The 25689-nt window shown below is 25.7% G+C and overlaps 1 protein-coding gene across 1 annotated transcript; it reads left to right on the forward strand.

Moving 5' to 3' along the window:
• Nucleotides 1-9891: 9891 nt before the first annotated feature.
• On the forward strand, nucleotides 9892-23872 carry LOC132927149 (venom dipeptidyl peptidase 4-like). The gene is made up of 16 exons (XM_060991612.1): nucleotides 9892-10013; nucleotides 10691-10895; nucleotides 11807-11901; nucleotides 11978-12052; nucleotides 13586-13638; nucleotides 14775-14978; nucleotides 15517-15688; nucleotides 15768-15865; nucleotides 16031-16163; nucleotides 16243-16460; nucleotides 17146-17353; nucleotides 18509-18696; nucleotides 21280-21474; nucleotides 22087-22247; nucleotides 22808-23013; nucleotides 23078-23872. Exons 1-16 carry the CDS (start codon nucleotides 10011-10013, stop codon nucleotides 23165-23167), a joined length of 2304 nt encoding a protein of 767 aa, XP_060847595.1. The 5' UTR covers nucleotides 9892-10010; the 3' UTR covers nucleotides 23168-23872.
• Nucleotides 23873-25689: the final 1817 nt, after the last annotated feature.

Here is a 25689-nt window from a genome sequence, read left to right on the forward strand (position 1 = left end):
TTTCCTGCTTCTCATTAGAAGCAAATATATTTATTGTATTCATTATTGTAGTTTAATTTTAACTTTTGAATTATGTTTAACATATATTATAATATACTCGTAATAGGTATTTTACAATGCACATGATACACTGTATGATGCACATATTTTGAAACAGTCAAAATTTTATCGGACTTATCATATTCGGGATTATCAAGTTGTACGTTTATTGTACTTTTTTTTTTTTTTGACATATCATATTTTATCTATTACACTTGAAGCTTTTAATTTATTATAGCATTAGTCATTAAGTAAATACAAAACGAATAAACAACAAAAAATATGTGTAGTCACTTAAATTTATTACATTATTTTATACGATTCCTGCGTAACGATGAGAAATGATCCTAGCGCCTGTATATGTGTGTATATAAATAACGAGAACGAGTGAAGTTAGATTATTATTATTTTTTTTTTTTTTTTTTAGACAAAGAGTGACATTTATTAGATTAAGAGAAGATATATTGGAATCAGAGGATTTGAATAAAGATGTAGTTTTTTTTTTGTGGAACCGTTTGTTAAAGTTTAAAGCTATACCTACTCAGATGTTTGTTGTGTGGTTAGATTATTACTAAAATACCATAGGACATTCAGACATTCATATTGTGCTGAGGGATATTGACGAGATCTGAGGACAGCTTAGTGCTTATACTGGCGTAAGAACCGCTAGGAAATCTGTTTATATTTTTCGATCGAAACGTTTCGAGTGTAGCGTCGTATTATATATACTGAATCTATATACACATGATAAAATATGATATTATATTGTGTTAAATCTATACCCTTAAATGCAGTGGCATAGCCAGGGGGAGGGTTGGGTATTTAACCCCCCCTCCCTTCAGCCCGTATTTTTATCAAAAATATATTGTTTATAATATAGAAATACGATCATTTGGTCGTGGTAAATGGTAAAATGTATTTTGTTATGCCGTATTCACGTTGTCGACTGCACTGGTGATAATAATCATTATCATTCAATTATTTTATTATTTTACTATGGTTGTAGATTTATTTTATTTTATTACAACCCCCCGCCCACCCCCCCCCCCCCTCCCCAAAAAAAAAGAATCCTGGCTACGTCATTGCTTAAATGAAATTTTACAATTTGATACAAACAAATTATTAAAAACACGCGTAGCATAACATCGTCTAATAAGGGATAACATCATGTTATAATATTGTATTTCAGCCTGTTATATTATCAATCGCATCACGATATTTTATTCGTGACTATATTTTTCGCTTAATACATGATCACATGGAGTCAATTTACGTTCAAGTTGTTGCTTGTAAGTATAAATGTAGTGTTAACATTTAAAAATAAACCTATTAAACGCGGTAAGTGCGTTGATTTATTTATATTTATATCATGGATAAACGACGTGGTGTTTTTATATTGTTTTTAATAACACCACAGAATTACCTATAGTTTTTCCCTTCGATCCTATGTCGTTTGCGGAATGGGAATCATGATGAGGATTAGAAATGAACATTTAGCTGCGTGAAGTAGTACACATACGTGTAGAACATTTGTATGTGTTGATGCGCATTTGCTCGTTTGTATGAGTAATAAAATATGTACTATACATTTAAGTACACGTAGTCAGGCATAAATACATAATGAGTGATAGTTTCACTCGTATAGTCGTATCACTATGTACAATTTGGAATAATAGGCCTCACGGCGTTACTCGATGATGGGTTTCGAGTTCACATTAAATTATCAACTTTTCTAGTGGAATTTTGTATAGGTAAAAACTATAAATTAGATGAAAGTGAATGTACAAGCAAATATATACGGAGGTAAAGTTGGAACTAATAAATATGAATATTGATAAAAATAACTGTGGATTTTATGTCTAGTATTTAATTAAACTGAGGTGTAAGCGATATAAGTAAGTACCAAGTAATACACAAGGTTAATGAAAAAAAAAAATATTATAATTAATAATAGATTACTATTTTAATAAATATTTAAAAACATTGATGTCAATGTTCAAATGACAGATTTCATTCTATAGTACTAAAAATATAAAAACAATAAAATACCATAACAAAAAAATATATTGTGATTCCAATGTTAGTAAAAAAGTTTTTTAAATAAACACTAATATTAGGAAATTAAAAGGTAATTATAAAAAAAAAGTGAAGTTGTTATTTTATTTTAAACTTAAGTTTTAAGTGTATCGTTTTTAATATTATAATATAATGAACAATTTTTTAAATAATGAAAAAATGTTGGAAAAAAAAAGTATTTTAACTGAAGGCAAGTTTCCATTATATTTTTAATTTATGTTTTACTCTTGATAAATATTTTATATGTTAAGATAAAGATATTAAAATTTTGATTTAAAATTTTTAGTAGTATCGAAAATTAGTGGAAAAAAAAATTAAAACTTCAAATATAAATTTTTTTCTAAGGTACAATAAAAAAACTAAGCTTTTTACTTATAGTGTTTGAAAAACGTTTTAATGGATTTTATTTGTTTATTGGATTAATATACGGTGAGCTTTTAATTAATTATAATTTTTTTTTTTTATATAAAAAGGCAGATTGATCATAGATCGTTTATTTAGTTTATTACTTATACATTTTTTGAAACGGCAGAAACTACTAGATACAGTTTTTAAAATTATTTGGTATTATCTAATATTATTATATATTTATTATTGCTTATAAATGTATTGGTTTGTACTGTGTAGTCATTAATATAAAATATTTTATTTTATTTTTAATTTATTATAGGCGACAGTTTATCCATCCGAGTTAAATAAAACAGAAGTAATGCAGTTTGTAAATAATAAATCACTTATAAAGTCTATTAACACGCAACTCGCGGCAATTAATCAAGAAATTTACAATTATGATATAATCGATAGATTAGATTTGTTATTAAATTCAATACGTATTTGTGTTTGCCATCATTTCAAAGGAAGTAGAATATACGCTTTTGGATCACGTATAACAGGTCTTGAAAATAAACATAGTGACGTGGATTTATACATTAAAATCGGTAATATTAATATTATATATTTAAAAACATAAGTAAAAATAATAATAAAAATATAATAATGACTAGCAACAGAAATAAGCAATAGTATTATGCTGTCATTTATTTAGGAAAAAAAGTTATTAATAGTTGTTTAATTATTACTATATAATATAACTATAAACTAAGTAAGGCTTTTGATGAAGTAAAATCGTCATTTATTAAATATCTTGTTATTATTATTATTATTATTATTTTGGATTTGGTTGGTATTGTTTAAATTTCTTGTTTTCATATTTTACAAATCGAAAACAAATAGCTTTTAAAATAGTTTTACATAACATAATACATATTAGTTATTACAAATATATTATATTGTTTTAATTATAATTTGTTTAAGTATTACTAAAGAATTTGATTATTTCCATAGTTTTGTCTTCTTTGAGGATTTTTGCTGTGTTGGGTGGTGTAGGTATTCAGATTCGTGTGTACTATAAAATATTTTATATATTGCTCGAATATATGTTTTATTATTAGTGTTTTTTGGGATATGTCACATTTTTTTTGGTTCTTATTCTTTACTAATCGAGTAGAAGTGTATCTAATTATGATATGGATGATTGCGATAATGCGATGTTTCGTCTTCGATAAATCGATACATGTATGCAATTTTTAAGTTGTTTTTTTTAATGTTTTTAATGTTTTTGAGTTTATTTGTTGTTAGTATTGAATTCCAATGATTTTTCCATATAGTTAGGATTGTTTTTAGGAATAGAGATTTTGATATTGTTCGTGGAAATGTTGTAGTATAGAATATGTTATATTCAATAGTAAATTTTTGGTAGTTGATGCTGTATGATAAATTTATCTTTGACGTCTTCGAGGTTTACTCCATGTTTTGATTTTGATGCGCCTGCGTATATTTTGTAAATAGTCAGAGAAAGTTTGTTTTATATTTTAAAATTGAGAAGTAATATGACGTTGTTTACGTCGTTTTTACAGTGACCGGGGAGATTGGTGTTTAGTGTAAGCTCCCCCATATCCATGGTGGTAGATCTTGGAATTAATTACTAGCTGTTTATGACTGAAGTGTGTATGTCAACTGCTTGATTTATATTTCACATGGACTTTAAGTTGTATGTTGTATATATTGTGTGATTGTACTTTTTTTAATGATGTATGACGTAGGTATGTTTTTTTTTAATCACTATAGTGTTGAACGTTTAAGGAGTATTTTTCCAGTGTAGATAATAATGCTATAAATTGGATTTGCCCTGAATATATATTCTTTTAAAGGAATTATGTTCGTTTATATAATTATGAATAAATAATGTTAGAAATTAATTAACTATCAAACTGAATTGCATTTTTTGAAGATACTTAAATAATAACAGTACAAATTTTAATTAAATACTATAGCTAACAGCTTTTGCGGAGAATTAAGTTATGATCTATATTCTCAAAATGATCTAATACGTTACGTTGAAAAATTATTTCGGTCTCAAAAATATGTATATTCACAAATATACTACTGCACGCGTGCCTATTATTAAATTTTTGCATGTCCCTACTGGCTTTCATTGTGATTTATCTTTTAGAAGTGGCTTAAGTATATATAGCACTAAATTAGTCAAGTAAATTATACATATTTTATTATTAATGATTATTTTATAGTAATATTAACTATTTGCATTCGACATTTCAGGTTGTACTTATCATTGGACGAACGTGTTTACTGGGTAGTTTGTGCAGTTGCTAAATGTTGGGCATTAAACAGTTATATAAAAGAACAATGTATGTTTAACAGCTATGCTTTAGCATGGTTGGTTCTCTTTTATTTGATGGTCATAAAAGTTGTACCTCCGTTATTATTACTCAGAGAACATGCAGATCATTCGAATTCATTTACATCAGATGTCATATTTATAGAAGGTAATAAGTAGGTACATTATTTTATATGTTAAACGTAATATTAATTGATATGTTTTTTTTTTTAGGCTGGAACTGTACCTTCTGTACTGTAGAAAAAGCCAAACAAATATGGAGAGTACCAACTATTTCTCGTTGGAACTTATTATTGGGATTTTTAAAATTTTATTTAGATTCTAATAGACTTAACCGAATTTACTTTGTCCAGTTATTGGAGCTTCTATACCCAAAGACAATATGTATAACGTTCCAATGATGAATCCAGATGTATTAGGTTTTGACCCCCCAAAAAATGGTAAACTTATTGAATGGGGTATAAAATTGAAAAATAGCTTTCGTGTTGAAGGTCTTGCCTTACAAGATCCTTTAGATCTTTTCAACAATTTAACAAAACGTACAAAACTCGATAAGCTACGAATTTTCTCTTATTCGTGCAATTCATCATTAGAAGTCACGAAGAACAAAATAAGAAAGTTGAATGTGATTTGATATATTAATAAAAACAATTACATTAAGTTTATAATATACATTTATATTTAATGGAAATTACAACAAAAAAGAAGTTAAATAAAACCAAGTACTAATTTATATTTATATATCATTTCAATAATCTAAACTGTCTGACTTAGCCTTCGCTGGATTTTAATATTGTACATCGCAAATCAATTTAGTTATAATAAGCTAGAGCGCGGATTTTTATGCACTAAAAAATAATATGTAAATAGGCTATATAATATGCAAGAATATTTTAGTTATATACATCATAATTTTTTACGAAATTAATAGAAATATTAATATTGGTACTTATATTTAAATATTGTAAAAAAGATATTATAAATTTATAAATTAATATAGTTTTTATTAAAATTAATAACCATATTATGGATTTCTAATTTTTCTTCAGTGAATCTGTGACGTTTTCTGTCAACACATTTTTAAATACAGAGAACGATCGTTCTATAATTAGATAATAATGGTTACAATAATTAAGAATTTATTACATTTTATTACTATTTTAAAATAATACAATTTGAACCAATTAAAAAGATTTTATTTTAACTTAACAAATATTTAAGATTTAAAAAAATTATATACGAGTGGGGATGTAAGATAAAACAGATAAAATGAATAATGCACTTAGTGGTAATGAAAAGAGTTTTCTACAGTCTATGGAACTTGCAGGTTATGTTGTGTGTCACTGTTTTTGAATTTTCCGTCTTATCCTTGCTCGATAAACTTTTTAAAAAGATGGTAAAATGTATTGTATGTACAGTTTATACATTGTTTATAAATTAAATGTTAAAATCATTCATTTTTAATCAGTGTTTTTATTTTTAATTGAATTTTTTTGTTTTAAAATAATATATGTATAATGTATATATTTAATGTAATTTATTTTGATTTAGAAAAAACCACACACCTAATATTTTAGGAGCTTATAAGCAACTAAAATGACATTTTGAGAAGGATTAAAATGTTTAATCTTAAATATGTATAACAACTAATTAAAAATATTTTAAATTTGGTTCCATGCCAGTACCAACAATGGTTGTTGTGTAATAATGAAATTATATAGACAAACTTACGAATACTCTATTTATATAAAATTAAATTAACCAAATGTTTATGTTACAATAAAGAATATTATTTTTCTGTACCGTGACGTTTTTATTTTTTCAATATCAAAACTTAACAAATTTTAATAAAAAAAAAAATAAAAATAAAAGATAGGTAAGTGGGTACCGCTGTATTGCACACTAGGTGTCGAGTGGGTCACTGTTGGTGGATGTTATGTTTGTTTTGAATACAATGATATAATATCATCGTGAACGATTCCAAGTGAGATGATCTGCAGTCAGTTTATATAACTAAGTTTATTTCATTTTTTATATTGCAATTTTATTCAATTATTGGTATTACGGTAGGTTGATTTAATTATTGATGAACATATTGAAATTACTACAACGAACATCGTTTAAATAAACGAGATATTAAAAGAGAAAAACGCTAGATCCCGACACTAGGCCTAATGACTGTACATATGATTATCATAACTAGCTGAATTACCTGTCGCTACCGCCCTACCGGGTTACGGTAAAAAAATAAGATTGTTGAATAATTATATACATAAATAAGTACAAAAAAATGTAGAAACCGTTATGATAATGTGCCATTAATGTTTAGGAAAAACATGAAATGGAAAGATATTGAATGTTGTAAGTCTTATCTACATTTATAGATGAATCAATTTATACGCAAGACATTTTCTCATTCGGGAAAACTGAAAATATTTCACACATAACAAACAAAAATAAAAATTTCAATGAATGCGTGTGCTATTATACTATATAGAAATTCTTTCTAAACTATATTCGTTGTATCTTTTCTGTTGTTTGGTATTATGTATATGTATTTTTAATTTTTCAATTATGGACGACATAACGTTGATCGTGACTAAATACAGGTTGGGGTAAATACAACCCTACTTTATCCAGCAATGTTTGACCCTGTAGTGCTTTGTTTATTGTCATAGCGCAAAAGCCATTCTTATCGGAAATTTACGTCTATAGTAAACGAAAAGGGAAGAGTATACAATGTGACGGGGTCAAATCAATTCTACGCAATAAAATACGTTGGCTAGTCCCTTGACCAGTTATGGATTCTAAGTCTAAAGGATATTAATCAAAATCTCTAAATGTATAATATAAAAATGTCACCGTAAGAGATGTACGTTTACTTTTCAGTGTACTCTGTTGTAAGTGTTGTACACGAAATGACAAAAATCGGAAACAGTGTTTTTATTAAGGGTTTTTACGGCGACGATAACGCAGCAGTAGAGGTATAATATAGCAGGGGTGGCCAACCAGTCGATCGCGAGATGAATTTGAGTCGATTTTCTTGAATTTTTGAATTTTTGATGTACATTTGTATATCTTTATATCAACGAATATATAAATTATACTTAGAAAATGCAATAAATAACTATGCAAAACGAGATTATACGCAGATATCGAATAAAAGAAGTGTAACACGCATGTACATTATATAATATACATATTTTTTTTTATTGACAACCTTTTTTTTTTAAGAAAAGATTTTTTTAGAAAATCTCGGAGGTCGATCGCAAGTCTATTAAAGTTGGTCACCCCTGTAATATAGGACGTGTGCGTAGTGTACAATGTATACGCCAAATAACAGTAACGCACTTCGCCGTCGACGTCGACGACGATGCGGCAATACTACTGCAGTAGACGCAAAAGTTAGTAATGATATTGTGTGTGTGTGCACGGCGCACACGGCGGCGATCGAAGCACATCGCTACGAAACTTCACAGAAAATATTTCCAAAAACTATTTAATTGATACGTTTACGGTCGTTTCTCATTAGATGGCTCTTTTGCTGTGCTCACTATAAGTACTTGTGTTTGAAAAAAAAAATAATCACGAAACTCGGTGTAGTAGAACTTATAGCAGATAATATAGCTGTCCAGAGAAAACTGTCACGTTTTAATAATACATAAAGATACAATGTAATATATTTGTTTATTAAAATAATATGTATTTACTTCAAATAATATTGTTGTTATTAACTTTTGACTTTTTCAGTCGATATCATTTTAACGCAAAACAGTGTGAATAGGTTCGTGGTATAAATAAGTTATTATCTATAAATCAATCTACATATTTTTTAAAGTCAATTGCATACAGAAAAATTCGTAATGTAAGTAAAAGTTATGTCCTCAAAAATAATGGTTTATAATTATATGTATAATAAAATGATTGATATCATTATTCGTCGTTTAAATATGTAATTTCGAACAAATTTGAAACTCAAATGTTTTTATAAATATATATATTTTTTAATTTTTTGGTTTCAGTATAAACATATTGGATGAAAAATATCTTGTATCATTATTTGAAAATGTGTACCGTCTTTAGTCATCAGTTATAACTCTTTAGGTAATTGATATAAAATTAATATTATTAAAAAATGACAGACATATTTATGTATAGGGTAATTCTTTTATCTATTATTATATTTAATTCTAATGTTTTGAAAATGTCGTTGTGTACATTAAACATAATATTATAATAAGCGTAAAATTATTTGAACATTTTAATATTTAATTATATTTTAGTGTTTAACATTAGGTGAATATTTTAAGTGTCTACGGTAATTTGTTTTTGAATCACAACAAAATAAGAAAATCGATTTGCGTAAAAATTCCCGTGTTTCCCAATTATTAAGAAAAGTAAGTACTGGGGACTTTTTCTTTTAATCTTCCAAAGTACCAACTATATTCACTTTTCTAGTAACAGAAAAAATATTAAATTCAATGACTAAAGTATTTTTATCATCACTCCGTTAAAAATCTAAAATGATTGAAATGTCAATATGATATCCTAAGTTAGGTTATAATATGATTTAGTACTATTTTTTCAATATATGCATTATATTGGAAACACGCTAAAATAATATACTTATCTATAGGTATTGTGGTAAATGTTGAAAATAAGCAAAGCAATGAAAATACTAACTCATTAGGCTAAGATTCAAATGTATAATGCATTAATTTCTTACTTTTAAAACTAATAAAGAAAAATATGCAAATGCATATAATTGGTTCTACTCATTAGGACTCATTAGGACTCAAATAATTGTTACTAATACTTTTAAATATGTCTATAGGTTTTTAAAGAAAAATAAGCATATAAAAAAAAAAAAAAACCAAAGAAAATAATATTTATTTCACCAATCATAAAAATAATAATATTAATATTAACTAGACTATATAAAGTAAAATATAAATTAAAATTGAAATGAAAATAACATTTTAATATTTATTAAATAGCACAATGCCGAAACATCTGTTTAAATACCAAATGTTTTCATAGATATGGTTGGTGGATTGTCATTAAGTGAATACTAAGCAGTCATACTTAACATATTAATGCACGCGAACGTATGTAATACGCACATATACGTGTTTTTGTATTTAGACATTATACAGTTTCATTGGTAAATAAAAATTGTCAAACAGAACATTTGATAATGGTAAGTGATATTTAATATTGAATTTTTGATCTTATTTATTTTTCAATTTGACGTTTATTTTATGATTGAAAATTAATTTAAACATAAAAACGGATGAAATATAACATAATATAAAGATTAATAACATAATATAGACTAATAAGTAATAATGAGTTTAGAGAGACAACTAGATGATATGGAATTAATAATTCAAATAGTTATAATATATTATTCAATATAAGGATTTTATTTAGGAAATATTTGAATTTCACAAATTTAGTAATTGAAATATTATATACTTACTATACATAAGTATGTATAATTTAAATTTAATATTTTTAAAAGTATAGGAATTACTTGTCAGAAAGCTTCAAACATCAATATAATGTTATAAATATAAATTTATAAATTATTACGTGATCGATTTTTTTTAAATATGGCGAGAGTTAAATAATTGTACATGTGTTACTGTATTGATGCAGATTCAAGGTTGTGTGCACAATATAGGGGGATTTTGGGAAATTATTGAATAAAAAGTGATTAAGATACGTGAGTGATAACGTAAGTCAATTTCTTTGCTTAAAATTTGTTAACTTACTCTCCAATTCAATTTTAGAAAATTAAGTATAAAATGCGAATTAAAAATAATAATTTTTTTGTGTTTGATATTTTAATTTTAATTTTATTAATATTTTCAGGAACACTTTTTAATGACAATTAGAAAGGGATTTATTACAGTGTGGTTATCATTCTGTTTTATTGTAACAATAATAACTATCATAGTTTACTTCACTATTGATGAGCCTGAATATTCTAAACATAAAATCATAGAATCACGACCACTTAGATTTGAAACATTATTGGATAATGATCTACATGGTTTCGAAGCAACTTGGGTTTCAGGTATATTCTAATACACATGTTATCATTTTTATAATTCATCTGGTTATAGGAATTTAGTAATTTATAAGTATTATGGGTTTTTATATTATTTTTGTATATTTATTAAGTAAAATTATTTCAATATTTGTCTTTTTCTATACCTAAATAATAGCTTTCTAAATACAATTGTAAACATAACAGGCTTAATTAATACATTTAAAAAGTTTAATTTAATTAAATTATTTGAAATTGTCAAATGTACTTATTAACAAAACAGTATTTTGGCGGTAATTTATGTTCAAAAACTGTTATTTATATGAATATAAATTCATATTAATTTATTCCATAATATAATATAACCAGTCTGAATAATACACTATACTAGGAAATAAGAAGTATACTACATTAGATTATTTTGTAAATAATAAGCAATATATCCGGCATGAAAATAATTTAAGCAGAGCAAAAACAATATATATTTAACATAATGCTAAATTTAGAGTAAGAAATACTTGTTGAAATATCATGCATATTTTTAGAAAATAAAACTTAACATCTCTAAAACATTTTTATCTCCCTTTGTTACGTTCGGAAATTCTGCTGCCAGCCAATAAGTGGATCATATATTTGTTTCCCTTATTCACGCATCGGCTTATTGAAAACAATTTACGAATTCGTGGTACATATTTTAGATTTTAATTCCGACGTACAAAAATGTTTGACTCAAAATATATGTGGTTTTCAAACCCTATATTAGTCATTTTTTTTATCTGCAATTTCTATGTACGAGTATATAATTATGTTTTTTTTTTGTTAATATTAAAAAAACCATTATGTATCTATAAAATAAAATATATTTTTTTTTTAAATATAGAATACTCTAATTTTTTTGTTGTTTAATTTTAATTTTGCTTTTTTTATTTGCCAATTAGATGATCATATATTGACACAAGATGATAAAAGAAATATTATTTTATTGGATGTAAATAAATCTATTAAATCTATTTTAGCATTCAATTCAATGCAGGTAAACACATACAACTTATAACTCAATGATTCCATAGATGTAAACAACATGTTTATTTAAATTTTTATATTTTTAGCACATGAAATACTGTCATAAATATGAGCTTTCAGCTGACAAGAAATATTTATTAATAGCTTATAACCTCAATAAGGTAAATTGTTTTTATTATATTACGAGCATATTTTTTATTCCAAGCCATAGAAATGCAGTAAGTCAATAGATGTTTCAATAAGTTCAACAGAGAACACTTTAAAGGCAGTACAATTGATCTAACATTTAAATATAGTAACTCATTCTATTGATTAAATATAAATTTATATCTAAAAAGGTTTTAAAAGTCATTGAAGGTATTAAATTAGGTATAATAACAGGGTGACTTAGTGAACTCGTGCTCGTATCATTGAAACTATTTAAGTTTTTGAAAATATTTTTTAAAGTCATTACAAAACAATATAAAAATATCTATTTACACTTATATTTCATCATTGATTATACTTGAAGTATTCAGTTTTTTGAATTTCTACATGCATTTTTAATAAATAAAGAATAACATTTTTCTGAAAGTTTTTTAAATATTTCTAATTATTCAAAACCATAATAAAAATTGAATTTCAAGCAATTAATTGTAGTACCTATCTAAAGTTTATAAGAGCAAATTTTTCGGAGTATCCTTGTGTCACGCAATTCCGCTCGTTACAACTTTAAATACGTATAAAGCATCTAATTATCTATAAAGTAGATATAACAACTAGATAAAAATATGATTTTATACAAAAATTTCTTAGAAAAATATTCTGCTATGAAATTAAAATTGAATGCACTATAAAAAAAGTTATAACTTATAACTACATGATAAAAAGAGAAAAATAATTTTATTATACCTAATTAATTAAAATTATGTTATTTTTATATTTATATTTTTTTTTTTTAAATAATGAGTTTTTGCTGTTAAATTAATTACATAGTATTTAATATTTATGAAATACTCATGGGCTAAAAGATAAAAAAAAAATGGCTGGAATGAAGTTATTATCTTGTTAAAATCAAATAATACTCATCTAAAAATTAAATTCGTATAAAATTAATTTTATAACTGTATAGATATATTAGAATGTTTGAAATAATTTGATTTTAGTTTCCCTTTCTAGTTTATTGTATATCTTATTTGTGTATGTGAGTAATTTTTAAAAAAAAAATTAGTATTTAAATTAATAAATACTTAAAATTATTTTAATGTAAAGTTAAACATAATTACTAATTATAGCTACATATATTTTTTAAATAATAAAATAAGGCAAGTTCCTAACATTTTATATATGTATTGGTTTATTTTTTTTAAATTGAGAGTGGTCATTACATATGTTTTCGAAAAAAAAACTGAGAGATATAATAAAAAATGGAAAAGAAGTAGCTATATAAGTATACATTTAAAACAAAACCTTGAACAATTTGACTAAGCTAAACTCCAACCTAATCATTTCTAGAATAAAATAACTTTTCATTCCTTTGAAATGTAAAAAAATTCGCCTCAGTAGTCCACTTTATTCTGGTATATGATTATTTTCAGAATAACATTTTCTACTTGTTTGTATTTTTGTTTAAGTGTTCTGAATAAATAATATTCCTAGTTTCATACAACGCTCTTCAAGTTTTATCTGAAATGTTTTTTTTTTTCATGATGAAGACTTATAGTTATTTATCGACTGCAACCTATGACGTTATCAACATCAAAACTGGGTAAGTCAAAGTCGTTTAACTAATTCACACATTTACGAAGCTAATTTTGAATTATTTTGATAAATTCACATATTTTAATAATAATATATGCATTGAATAACATTATTGTACAATGTCTCAGTAATAAATAATAATAATGTTATAAATCAATTAGAAGATATAGTATTCCTATACATAACATAATCAGACAAATATATATCAAATGTAAATGTAGGTATATATATATATACAATTTTAATACAAGTATTATGATTGTATGTAGTTCAGTACTTAAAACAGTTAAAACCAATTATAAGTTTTCGTATGATATTTTAAAGTCATTTCAGTCTTCAAATATTTAAATTATATTTAAATATTTATTTAATATTCAACTACTAAATGGCATCAATATAACATAGTGTTATTCTAGAATTTTACTTTGAGCTCAAATTTCGGTTGCGCAGGTATCTAACGTACATTTTTTCACTACGAACATTCTAATTGTATTGCTTGTGTTATTCATACGTTTCAGACATTTTTGAAAAATTAGAATACTTAAAAGTATACGTATACAAATTATAAGTTAGATATGGTTGGTGATTCATATTAATATGACATATTATAGCAAACTAGCACGCAGATTATAGCGTAGTAAATATTAATAGGTAAAAATAAGCATATCGTAATATTTTAGTAGGTAGGTATACGTAGTTTAGCATTGGGAGCACTGTTGCATTTGCAACATAACATATATCTTACATCATGAAAATTGTCAATTTAGTAGAAAATTAATGAAAGAGAGCAATTAGGAAGTAATTTTATTCTTAACTTGTGTTTTAATTATTCCAATAAAAAAAATCACTTATATTAAAGCTGCATAGGTCAAATCATTACGACAAGTGGTGTACACGGCTAACAGTACAATAATACTTCGTTAACATGAAATATTATAACCGGTAAAATAATTTGTCAGGTCTGTGATGAAATTGCTGAGAGGTAACTGAAAGTGTAATAAACCGAGTTCGTTAAACCTTTTCTGTGTAGAAGGGATGTAACGTGTATTACAAGTCTATAAATTACAATAAAAAATGTGCTAATGTATAGTTTTAGGTTTACCTACCTATAAATTGTTCAATAATTGTATTTTATTTTGTCAGAAAACAAGTAACTCTTAGAGACACAAAACATGATCCAAGGGAAATAATGGTCGCCAAATGGTCTCCTAACGATTCAAGTCTCGCCATTGTCGACAACTACAATATATATTATATCCCCACAGCTGCAAAACCAAACCATGTTAAGCAAATAACTTTCCACGGATCCGAAAATTTGTATAACGGTATCCCTGATTGGGTGTACACAGGAAAGTATATTTATTTATAATTATTGATGTATGAATTTCGATATTTCGAGTATGAAGATAATAATTTATGTTTGTGAAATATCAACTTCACTGTAATATCGTTACTTAAACCAATACAAACATTTACAATTTTTTTAATCGATATGTACTTATCTCATTTTGATACGTGTGAATTTCACAGTATAAATTATGTATTTTTAAATCATCAAATGGTCTAAAATAATAAATGGTAGGCTATGATCAGCTTGCGTCCCATCTGATATCAGTGGTATAATAGTATGGTCAATTAGCCAGTTACCGCATTTACAAAAGAAACTAAATCAATAGTCTCTTCACTCTAGCTATCACTGATAAAACGTTATAATCAATAAACATTTAGCATAATCATGATATTAAATAATATAGAAATAGAAATTTAAAAATAATTAATATAAATAATAAGAATATTTATTCACAAGGATTTTTGATAAATAATTTTAACTTTTATACCACAGCTTTATAATGTAAAAGTATAGTAATTATTTATTTAACGTTTTAGAAGAAATCTTTGAATCAAATTCTGCAATGTGGTTTTCTAAACGGGGAAAAAATTTAGCCTACGCGACATTTAACGAAGAATTAGTACCAACGGTATATTTACCAACATATGGCATACCAGATACTATGTACGACCAATACAGCAGAACGTTTAGTTATCATTATCCAAAAGTATATTATCAAAATAGTATACACTCAAACGTCATGTAATTTATTTAAATAATCAAATGTTCAATATTATAATATATAGGTTGATGACCCCAATCCAATAGTCGAGTTATTTGTACAAGTTCTAAATATAACAAATGAGCCCATGCCTATACCAATAAAACCAGTAAAACAATACCCGTAAGTACCGGCAACATATCAATATTTAGAAGTATGTACGTTTAGTATATACCTATTAAACCTATTGAATAAAATATACTTAAAGTATCAGGGGACGTATATTATACAGACATTGCAACTTTGAAAGTAATTAAAAAAAATAAAAACCAGTGCATTTTTTTCTAGTAATGAGACAATATTATATACGGTTGGATGGTCAGATGATGAACATCTGTATGCAATGTGGATGAACAGAATTCAAAACGAATCTCATCTTGTACATTACTATATTCACAATAATACGGCTGAGGTCTCGGAAGTGAGTAAACTATAGCGATAATAAAATAATGTGATGCGTATAACATACGTATAATTAAAATCGAAATCGTGTTTGGCAGATGATGGAATTTCGACAAGAAAACGGTTGGCTCAATTTTCGACAGTCATTCTTTATTAACCCCGTTAATCAGATTGCATTAATATACCCAATAGAACAAGACGACGGTGATATGTACAGACATGTTTGTGTGATCTCAAGTGGCAAAGTAATGCCAATAACCACTGGTAAATTTGAAGTTGATAAACTCATAAAATGGGACTTCGAATTGAATTATATGTAAGCCCTAATTAACTGTACGTAGGTACCATACAGTACGATAGGATTGAATTATTTAAATTATCTAAAACTACAAAAGTTTAATAGATTTAAGTTTTATGATCGTTATTTTTGAAATTACTACAAGGGTAAATAACAAAAAACAGTTGTTCCATAAATATCTGAGTTGCTCAGTAATTTTTTACCCTTAAAGAAATTAATAAGAAAATCACAGATATTTCATCTCCTAAGTACCTAGAAATTAGATAGATGCATTTTACAATTAAACGATAAAAAGTTGTACGGAACTTTTGAAACACTTATTTTTCTAGTAAAATAATAGCAGAAAAAACCAAAAAAAAAAGAAATAATATTACATTACCATAAATCAATAAGTTCCTCCCTTTGTTCAAAATCTAAAATATTAACGTAATAATAATTTATATTTTTTCCTTCTACGCATAAAATTAATAAAATAAAGATAAAAGAACACTTTTTTCTTTTTTTTTACGCCATCATAATGTTTTATGATATTATATAATATACAAGCATTAAAGTTTGTAGCCAATAGTGATTATTCAAATTATATACTACGCACCAGTGATAATATAGTCATTATTTTTACTTAGGTATTAGATATATTTGTTTATAAGTATTATTAGACAGACTGACGTTCGTTAAATTATGTGCAATAATAATTTTCCAGATATTATTTAGCCAATACAGAGCATAGTTCCGAAGTACAACACGTGTACAGAGTGCATATAGATTTGGAACGACAGCCCGGCAAACCAGAGTGTTTGACGTGTAACACGGGATGTACTTTCAGCAAAGCAGTGCTCAGTGAAAATAATACCTATTACGCACATATATGTACAGGACCAAACATACCTTACGTGAACATAGTGAAAACTGTATGCACTTGTCTTAAGTATAAACGTTATTTTCCTTTGTCAAATTTTCGTACAGCGACCATATAATATAATAATTATATTATAATATGTAGATTGTAGACAAAAAAAATTATTCTTTTCAATAATAGTTAAATGTTATACTTAGTTCAACCTCGTCGTTTGCCACAACGATTGATTGTATATAAATATCAAATATGCAAAATCTATTTAAAATATCGTTGTCTCCAAAAATCGCACAGTTATGATTTCGACCTCATAAAGGTCGATAAACAAAAAATGCATAATTATATATATAATTAATTATTTATTTTCATTATTCTCATATTTCATCGAAAAAATTTATATATTCAAAAATTTCAAATATTAATTTCAAAAAAATTTAAAACTTTCAACGTTTGATTAGCTGAAACCGACTGCCGACGTTATTTAAAAACTTTACACGATTTCCGTCACGTAAAAATTCTTCCCGAAATTGCAACAAATGCTCCTAAAAATAAATAGGTAACTTTAGTGGCAACTAAAGACTTGATTATTGTACAGTACTTATCTTTTAATCTTATCTTTTCACTATTTTCACTAAAAATAGTGTGCGGTTTTTTATAAAATGACCGATAAGCTGTGCGGATTTTGTCTATCGGCCTTTTTAGGATCAAAATCAAAATTGTGCGGTTTTTTGGATGCAACCTAAAATATAATGAATTTATCTTGGAAATAAAATAAAATAATATTTATATCGATTATCATAAAAATGTATTATCGTAGATATTTTGATACCCACCTTGACGTTCAAAGATTAAAATTTATTAATTATTTTAATAATATTTTATTTTATTTGAGTAGTTAAATAAAATGATTAAGAATTTTATATGAGAAATGCTATAAATTATCATAAAATAATTAATATTATTTTAACGAAAAAGGAGTCGTATTATTAAAAATTAATAGCTATAAATGATGTAACTGTGAGTTCTTAACAAATAATTAAAATAAATTTGACAACGAAAAATCAATTATTGACATATATTTTATCTAAAATACTAAAATAATAATAAGATGCGTTAAACTTTTTGTCATATTTAATATACATACATTTAGTCAATAGTTCTTATCTTTATTATTTATTTATCAATATATAAATATGTTTTTTTTTTCAAGAATGAAGATAGTATTACTGTTTGGGAAAATAATAAAAAACTGGCTACAGAATTAAAAAATGTCGCTTTACCTCGCGTGACATTTTTAAACGTGCCACTTATTGATGACTGCGAAGCTCGTGTCAAATTGTTAATTCCGCCGACAGTTAATATTTCATCGAAAAACAAATATCCTTTATTAATTTACACGTAAGTAGGGATTAATTTATTATATTATAAAATGGTGACGGTCAGAGGCATGTCTAGGGTTAAAGTTTAGAACAGAGGCGGTTACGTCATGAGAATAAGTTGTATAATAATATAAATATTTTTTTAAGGAGTTTTCGTTACCTTTGTAGGATTTTGCAATAATTCCAAACTTAATGTCTTTGTTTTTCTCATCATTAAAAATCTTCTTTCCACTGATGCCGAACTTAATGGTATAGCCAACATGCGTTTAATTTACATTTCCTCAAATAACTGTCCTATTTTCTTTATAAAAATCGATAATATTTTTACAGCCAATGTAAATATTTTGTAGCGAGTCAAAGGCAATTATTCCAAAAATATTCACCATCTTCAAAATATTTTTTATAAACATTTTGTTTTATAAAAACACAATTATCGTTTAAAAAAATGTTTAACGTCGAATTGAATATTGACATTGTTGTTAAACCTTTTTTTAATTTCACCCAGTATATTATCTACCATTGTAATAACATAACAAGCTTTTTTTGAATTGTAGTACCTATTATTAATCTTGAAACCAGTCGTTGAAGTAATAACATAATCAATAAATGCACTATAACCTTTCTTATATTGTTTTTTATCATTTGATAAAGAAATATTTAAATTTGAAACAGTAGTTTCAGATTTTGCATTAAAGTTACTAAAACTTTCATCCGAATGTAAACATCCAAGCTTTGTTATAGTAGCTTCAACTTAATTTAAATATTTAATTATTCCGAGAGCGCATGAGAGAACATTGCAAGTGTATCTATTGAAAATACGTTGAAGTTGATAAAATGTTAGGATAAATATTTTATTATAAGTTTTTTGAAAAAAAAATGGTATTAATGTATTATTGACCTAACCTAACCTTTGAATTCTTTCTTCTTTGAACTTTTTAATTTTTTTATTATTGACTGTTTGGAGATGCACGTTCTTCCTAGAAGCAGTAGAAGCAATCAACGATTTCCAATTAACCTTGTTTGTTAATTTTATTTATAAATAGATATTTTTTTATGGCGCAAAATATGATCGATAAACATTACACGGCCACACCGGTACCTACTACTTACGCAATGGTACTCACTATTCAGTGTGTTCACATTTCATATTGAGTGTTCGGTGTGTTTAATACAAATATAAATGAAAAATTTCTAGTTTTTAATTTTAAAATGCATGTATGCATATTTTGGATATATTTAAGGGTTGAAAATCATGGTAGACATGGGCTTACTAGGCCTACACGCTGAGCACGTTTCTGGATGACAGTCATGTGTTCACGTCTTTAAAAAACCGTGTCTTTTCAACAAAATTCATGTATTCAAAAAATTATCTGTTCGAAAAGTTATTCGTTAGAATTTAAAAACGAAACTGCCAAACTGGTAATCTAATAGGATTTAGAGCGTGGTCCGGTATCTATCGTGGAAACAGGTCTTTTCATGTAATATGTACATAATATTATATAGGTGTATAATTTAGATATTGTTTGATTAGATTTATTGATAAATACAACAATATGACAAATATCCCAAACATACCAATCGATAATGAAAACGTTTTTATCTAAAATCGTAGTAGTTATAGTATATATAGAGACAGAGTAATAATATAAAAATGGAATTATACCTATCACGGCCGTGTAATAGAATAAAAACTTAACTGAACAGATATAAAACGAGTAAAAATTAAAACCGATTTATAAAACACTCGGGTTAAGTAGATTCAGTAATACATTTACAATAACGATAAGTTAGAAATTTAAAAAAGGTAGATATTGCATATAATATAAATAATTCATTTATTTTATACATTTTAATTTTCTTAGTACCAATAATAATAATAATAAAATTTAATATTTTATTTTCATAAATAAGTGGTTTGTTTTATTATTTTTTAGTACCTTTTAATTTTTATAACGATTATTATTTATAAAAGTACAAAATAGCAATCCGAGTAAATAACCTTTTAAATAAGGACTGTATAGTCAACATTGTAATATTTTTATACATTTTAAAGTTAAGCACTTTAAAACTTGTTTTAAAAATTAAAATATAAGAGATGGTTCCCTAAATAATATTCAATATTCTTAACTTTAAATTGTATACCAGTTCAAATTTCTCTAATATTTTAAACAAAATGGATTGTTCTGAAAATAGAATTAACTATGGGTCCGCGTTAGTTAAACAGTGACCTCACACGAGGATACGAAATCCTCTTCAAAAGTAATGGATATACAATTTTAACCACAAATTATGTATATTATGTTATCATTATTGTAATGCTTCTCAACATTCTCAACCATCTACATCATTGGGTAGGTATTTACTTTGATAGGCAGCCTACACTTTTCTACTTTAAGTACCGACATCTCTTCTGCTCTGGTTGAACTAGGGTATCAAACATGTTTTAAATGCCCAAGATAAAAACACATGCGGCCTTCACCTTTTTTTTTTGTAAAAATACTGCTTACTCGTATTACTGGTACATAAGTTTTGATTATATTTAAAATCATCAGACGGATAAAAAATTAAAAATAATTCATTACGATATTTATTTTTGATATAGTTATGGTGGTCCCACATTAAATATAGCATTGGACGAATTCAATATAGATTTGAATATGTATTTAAGTGCAAACCACGAGATTGTTGTGGCTTTAGTGGATGGTCGTGGCACAGAACGAAGGGGTAGTAATACATTATTTGCGAATTATAAAAAATTGGGTACAGTTGAAATCTATGACCAAATTACTATCGCAAAGTAAGTAAAATATTACAGAACGCTTAAATTTTAAAATTATATAATATGATTTATATAATATAATACACACACATGTACCTATAACCTAATCTAACAGCAAATGTATAGGATATTTTTATATTTTATAATAGTCATAGGCATATCTTATTAATGTGATTAATGATTTAATATGGTTATCCATTTGAATAAAAACCACTAAATTATTCAACTTTATTATTTAAATTGATTTTTGGATCAAAATCAACACACAAAGATGATACTAAAATAATATAATTTTAGGTCTTGCAAGACCATAATAATATGATGAAATATATACACCAAAATTAATTGTATATTAAATATATTTTATAAACTAATCAATATTTTTCTATGCGTTAATTAGTCTTGGAATAATTTATTTCAATAAAAAGTACCTGATTGATTTGATATCTTAAAAATGGTGTACCCAATATACTATTAGCATTACCTATATCTAATATGGAAATATTTAAATCAAATGCAAATATTGTTTTTGTAACATTAAAATGTTGATAATCGACTAATGTATTATATTATATAGATACACTCACATATAATATTAACTTATTGCTAATCAATAAATATACTAAATAGATTTCTACAAAGCGAGCTATCGTTTATTGACAAAAATAAAGTCGGTATTTGGGGATGGAGTTTTGGTGGCTACATTGCCGGTATGGTTTTAGCTAAAGATGTCGAGAAGATATTTAAATGCGCATTGTCCGTTGCACCTGTCACGGACTGGATATATTATGGTATTGTATATTTTTAAAACATTTTTTTTTTTTTTTAGTATTATTATTGTAATTTTTAACTTCCTATTTATTTATTATTTATTTACTTACATAAGACCAAAGCTCAGCGATAAACAATTAAATGTATTGGTGTTAGGTACTTATAGTAATATAATTACAGAAATATTTTATAAAAACATAGAATCATTTTAGTATTATATAAAGGGATATATGGTTATCGAAGACTTATTTTTTATGACCACATACTAACTATTGGTAGAAGATAAAAAATATACATATTTTTAGCTTTATTAGTTATAGTTTATGAGTAAAAGAGCTAAAAGATTCATTTAGTTTTGAAGCATTTGTCATGTAATACATGTAATGGTAGGGCGCATTATTAGGTACAATTAAAATTAAATGTCATTTACTTATACATGTTAATATATATGGTAGTCGAAGACAAAACTATGAAAATAACTAAATAATAAATATCTTTAAATTTCAAACACAGAGTGGAGTGCTTTTTTCAATGGTAAACTAATAAATGTTATTTCATATTAATTTAAAATAAATTCTAGACTCAATGTTCACCGAACGGCTTATGGACACGTACAAGGGAAACGTTGAAAGTTATCAAAATGCTAGTTTGATAGAAAAATCAGATGATTTACGTTACAAAAAATATATGATTATTCATGGATTAGCTGACACTAATGTTCATTTTCAACACTCCGTAATGTTATCCAAAGAGCTACAACACAAAGCCATAACATTTCAACAGCAAGTATGTGTTTTAAATTTCTTTTTTTCGAACAAATTCTAACAGAGTTAATAATTTTATATTTTAGTTTTATCCAGACGAATCTCATCGACTTCTAAATGTGAGAAATCATCTTTACCGTACAATTATTTCATTTATTTTAGAATCTTTAACATAAAGTGTAATTTGATGTATTAATATCCTTAAACGTTGTCATATTATAAGAAAACAATTTAACGATGTCCTATGTATGTTTTTAACTGTATGGAGTATCAAGATTTTTTTAAATTGTTAATAAAATTATTCTATTTTTAAATAAAATTTTTATTTTTTAATAACGTTCAACAAAAATTTGCAAGTTTTTTTTTTTAATTGAAAATCAGGGTTTTTTTACAATGATAAAAATACATTTTATTTTTTTTACGTTTTTGATTAATTTTAGTTATAAAATGTTAATGTTTTACGTTATTTTAATTATACGTTTTAAGTTTAACATTAAAAATAATAATTGTAAGCATCATTGAAATTTAACATATAAATATGTAATAGTAGTATATTATAGAAATATACTAATAAGTAATAACTAATAAGTAAATTAAAAAAAATATTTGTTGTTATTAATAAAAGTTAGCAAAATATAAATTGATTGTGCTTAAAAGATCTTAAAAAAATATTTATATAAATTCAAATGTTCATTGGAATGGTGATGTATGTTATAGGAAAAAGCGTAAAAAAGGACAAACCTTATTTTTAATAACGTTGTTTAAATATTATTAAATTACGTTTATTGATATATTTTATTTATTAGTATTTGAATTTTATTTATAACATATTATTATATAATATTTTATTCTGGAAAATAAAGATCAAAACATGACTGTTATGCTGGAATTTACTACCAGGCAACGGCAATTAAAGATGGAAAATATTCCTTTCGTGCAAATTCCGCTCGTATTTCCTTTTACAAAACATTAATATCAAATGTGCATAGCATGTAGGTACTGTGGTCTGTGGCGTAGGCCGTAGTGAATACATGATTTAATGTAGGGCGAACCAACTTGTAGCACGCGTGCCTTTTGTGGCACAACATTTGACGTTATTGAATGACACGTTAGCATCACATAAAATAACAATATATTATATTATGTGTTATATTATATATTATAATATTATAGTATTGTAAAGTAAATAATAAGTACTAATTTTTTATGACACATTCTCAATTTTGTATTTTTTATTCGGAGTGATATAGAAAAATATAAAAGGTGGCCTGCTTTAATGTTATGTTGTCATAGATTATTATGCAAAGATTGTATAAATCGCTACCTAAACGTTGTCCCATCTGTAGAAATGTGTATTTTACTGACTCTATGAGGATTTGTTATCTCACATTAATTAACAATATTTTTTATCGAACAAAACTCATTTTTATTAAAAATTGTATTTTTCATTTGATAAAATAGTAATTTTTTTTTTTATAATATATTACATAGCTTAATAAATATAATAATATTATAATTTTTTTATTATTTTTAAAGTTTTCCTGAAAAAATCATTTAAACTTAGACATGTACAATTACAATGTTTTTACATTTCTTAAAACAAATAAGATTAGTTGATAAATTGAACAGAGTACAATTACAAATTAACATTGTACAGTTTTGCTAGAAATGTTACAGTTATGCAAAATATATTATAATACCTATACTTACATTAGTAAAGTTAATGAACTAATCTAAAACGTTATGAGGACGATCACAATGGAGTTTGCGTCTGTTAGGGCTCAATTCAAACTCAAAATGTTGAAGACTGCTTCATTTCTTTATATGAATGACTGAAGAAGTTTACCGATAAGTCTTTGATGTAGTTTTTGATAGTTGGAATTCGGAAGTCTATGTGCAGTGCATCATTTAGAACAAACCATGGGGTATTTGAAATAACGCTAATACTTTTGATTGTAGGACTTGTATTTTATTAGTGTGAGTTTTAGCACATTGACCACAGACAATTACATCATCTAGTAGTAGATGACGAATAATTTATTTATATAACATTAGTGAATAGTTCCAGCTCAGTGTAGTTTGACGACTAATATTAGTGGAAACAACATGTTTAAGCGATGGTAATCTTGCTGTAATTTGGAAAATATGCGAGTTATTTCAGGTAAGTTTTTTTTTTTAATCTAATATTACTTCAAGATATTTAATATTACGAGACCATGCTATATGTTGTCCGTTGAGTTTAAGAGTACCTATTATAGTTTTTGGTCGCACAAAGAGTGAAAATAGATCCGGTGTGTTTTTTTTTTTCGAACCCATTATTTATATGCTCTGTAATTCGAAGAAGTTGTTGAGTTGTCGAGTGGTTTAGTTTAAAACCATTTTGATAGTGGGGAATTGCATCTGTTACGTTTAAATAACTAAGAAGTCTAGAGTAGATAATTTTTAAACAGATTTTTTAAGCTGATGGACCTATAATTGTTAGGGTCAAGGTTATATTTGCCAGATATTTTAATTATTATTTATGTAGGTTTTGGTCTTTGGAGTGAGATGTATCGTAGATAATAATTGTTGACATGAGTCAATTCAAAGTTCTTCGAGTAGTATTTTGACTTTTTTGGCTATGTTAAGTTTAGTTTCTGATGGTCTTCTAGTCTTCTAGGTAGTTGCCATTGTTTTCTTATGTGATGTTTCTTCTTTA

The sequence above is a fragment of the Rhopalosiphum padi genome, chromosome 3 (genome assembly GCF_020882245.1).
Source record: "Rhopalosiphum padi isolate XX-2018 chromosome 3, ASM2088224v1, whole genome shotgun sequence".
Taxonomy (NCBI): domain Eukaryota; kingdom Metazoa; phylum Arthropoda; class Insecta; order Hemiptera; family Aphididae; genus Rhopalosiphum; species Rhopalosiphum padi.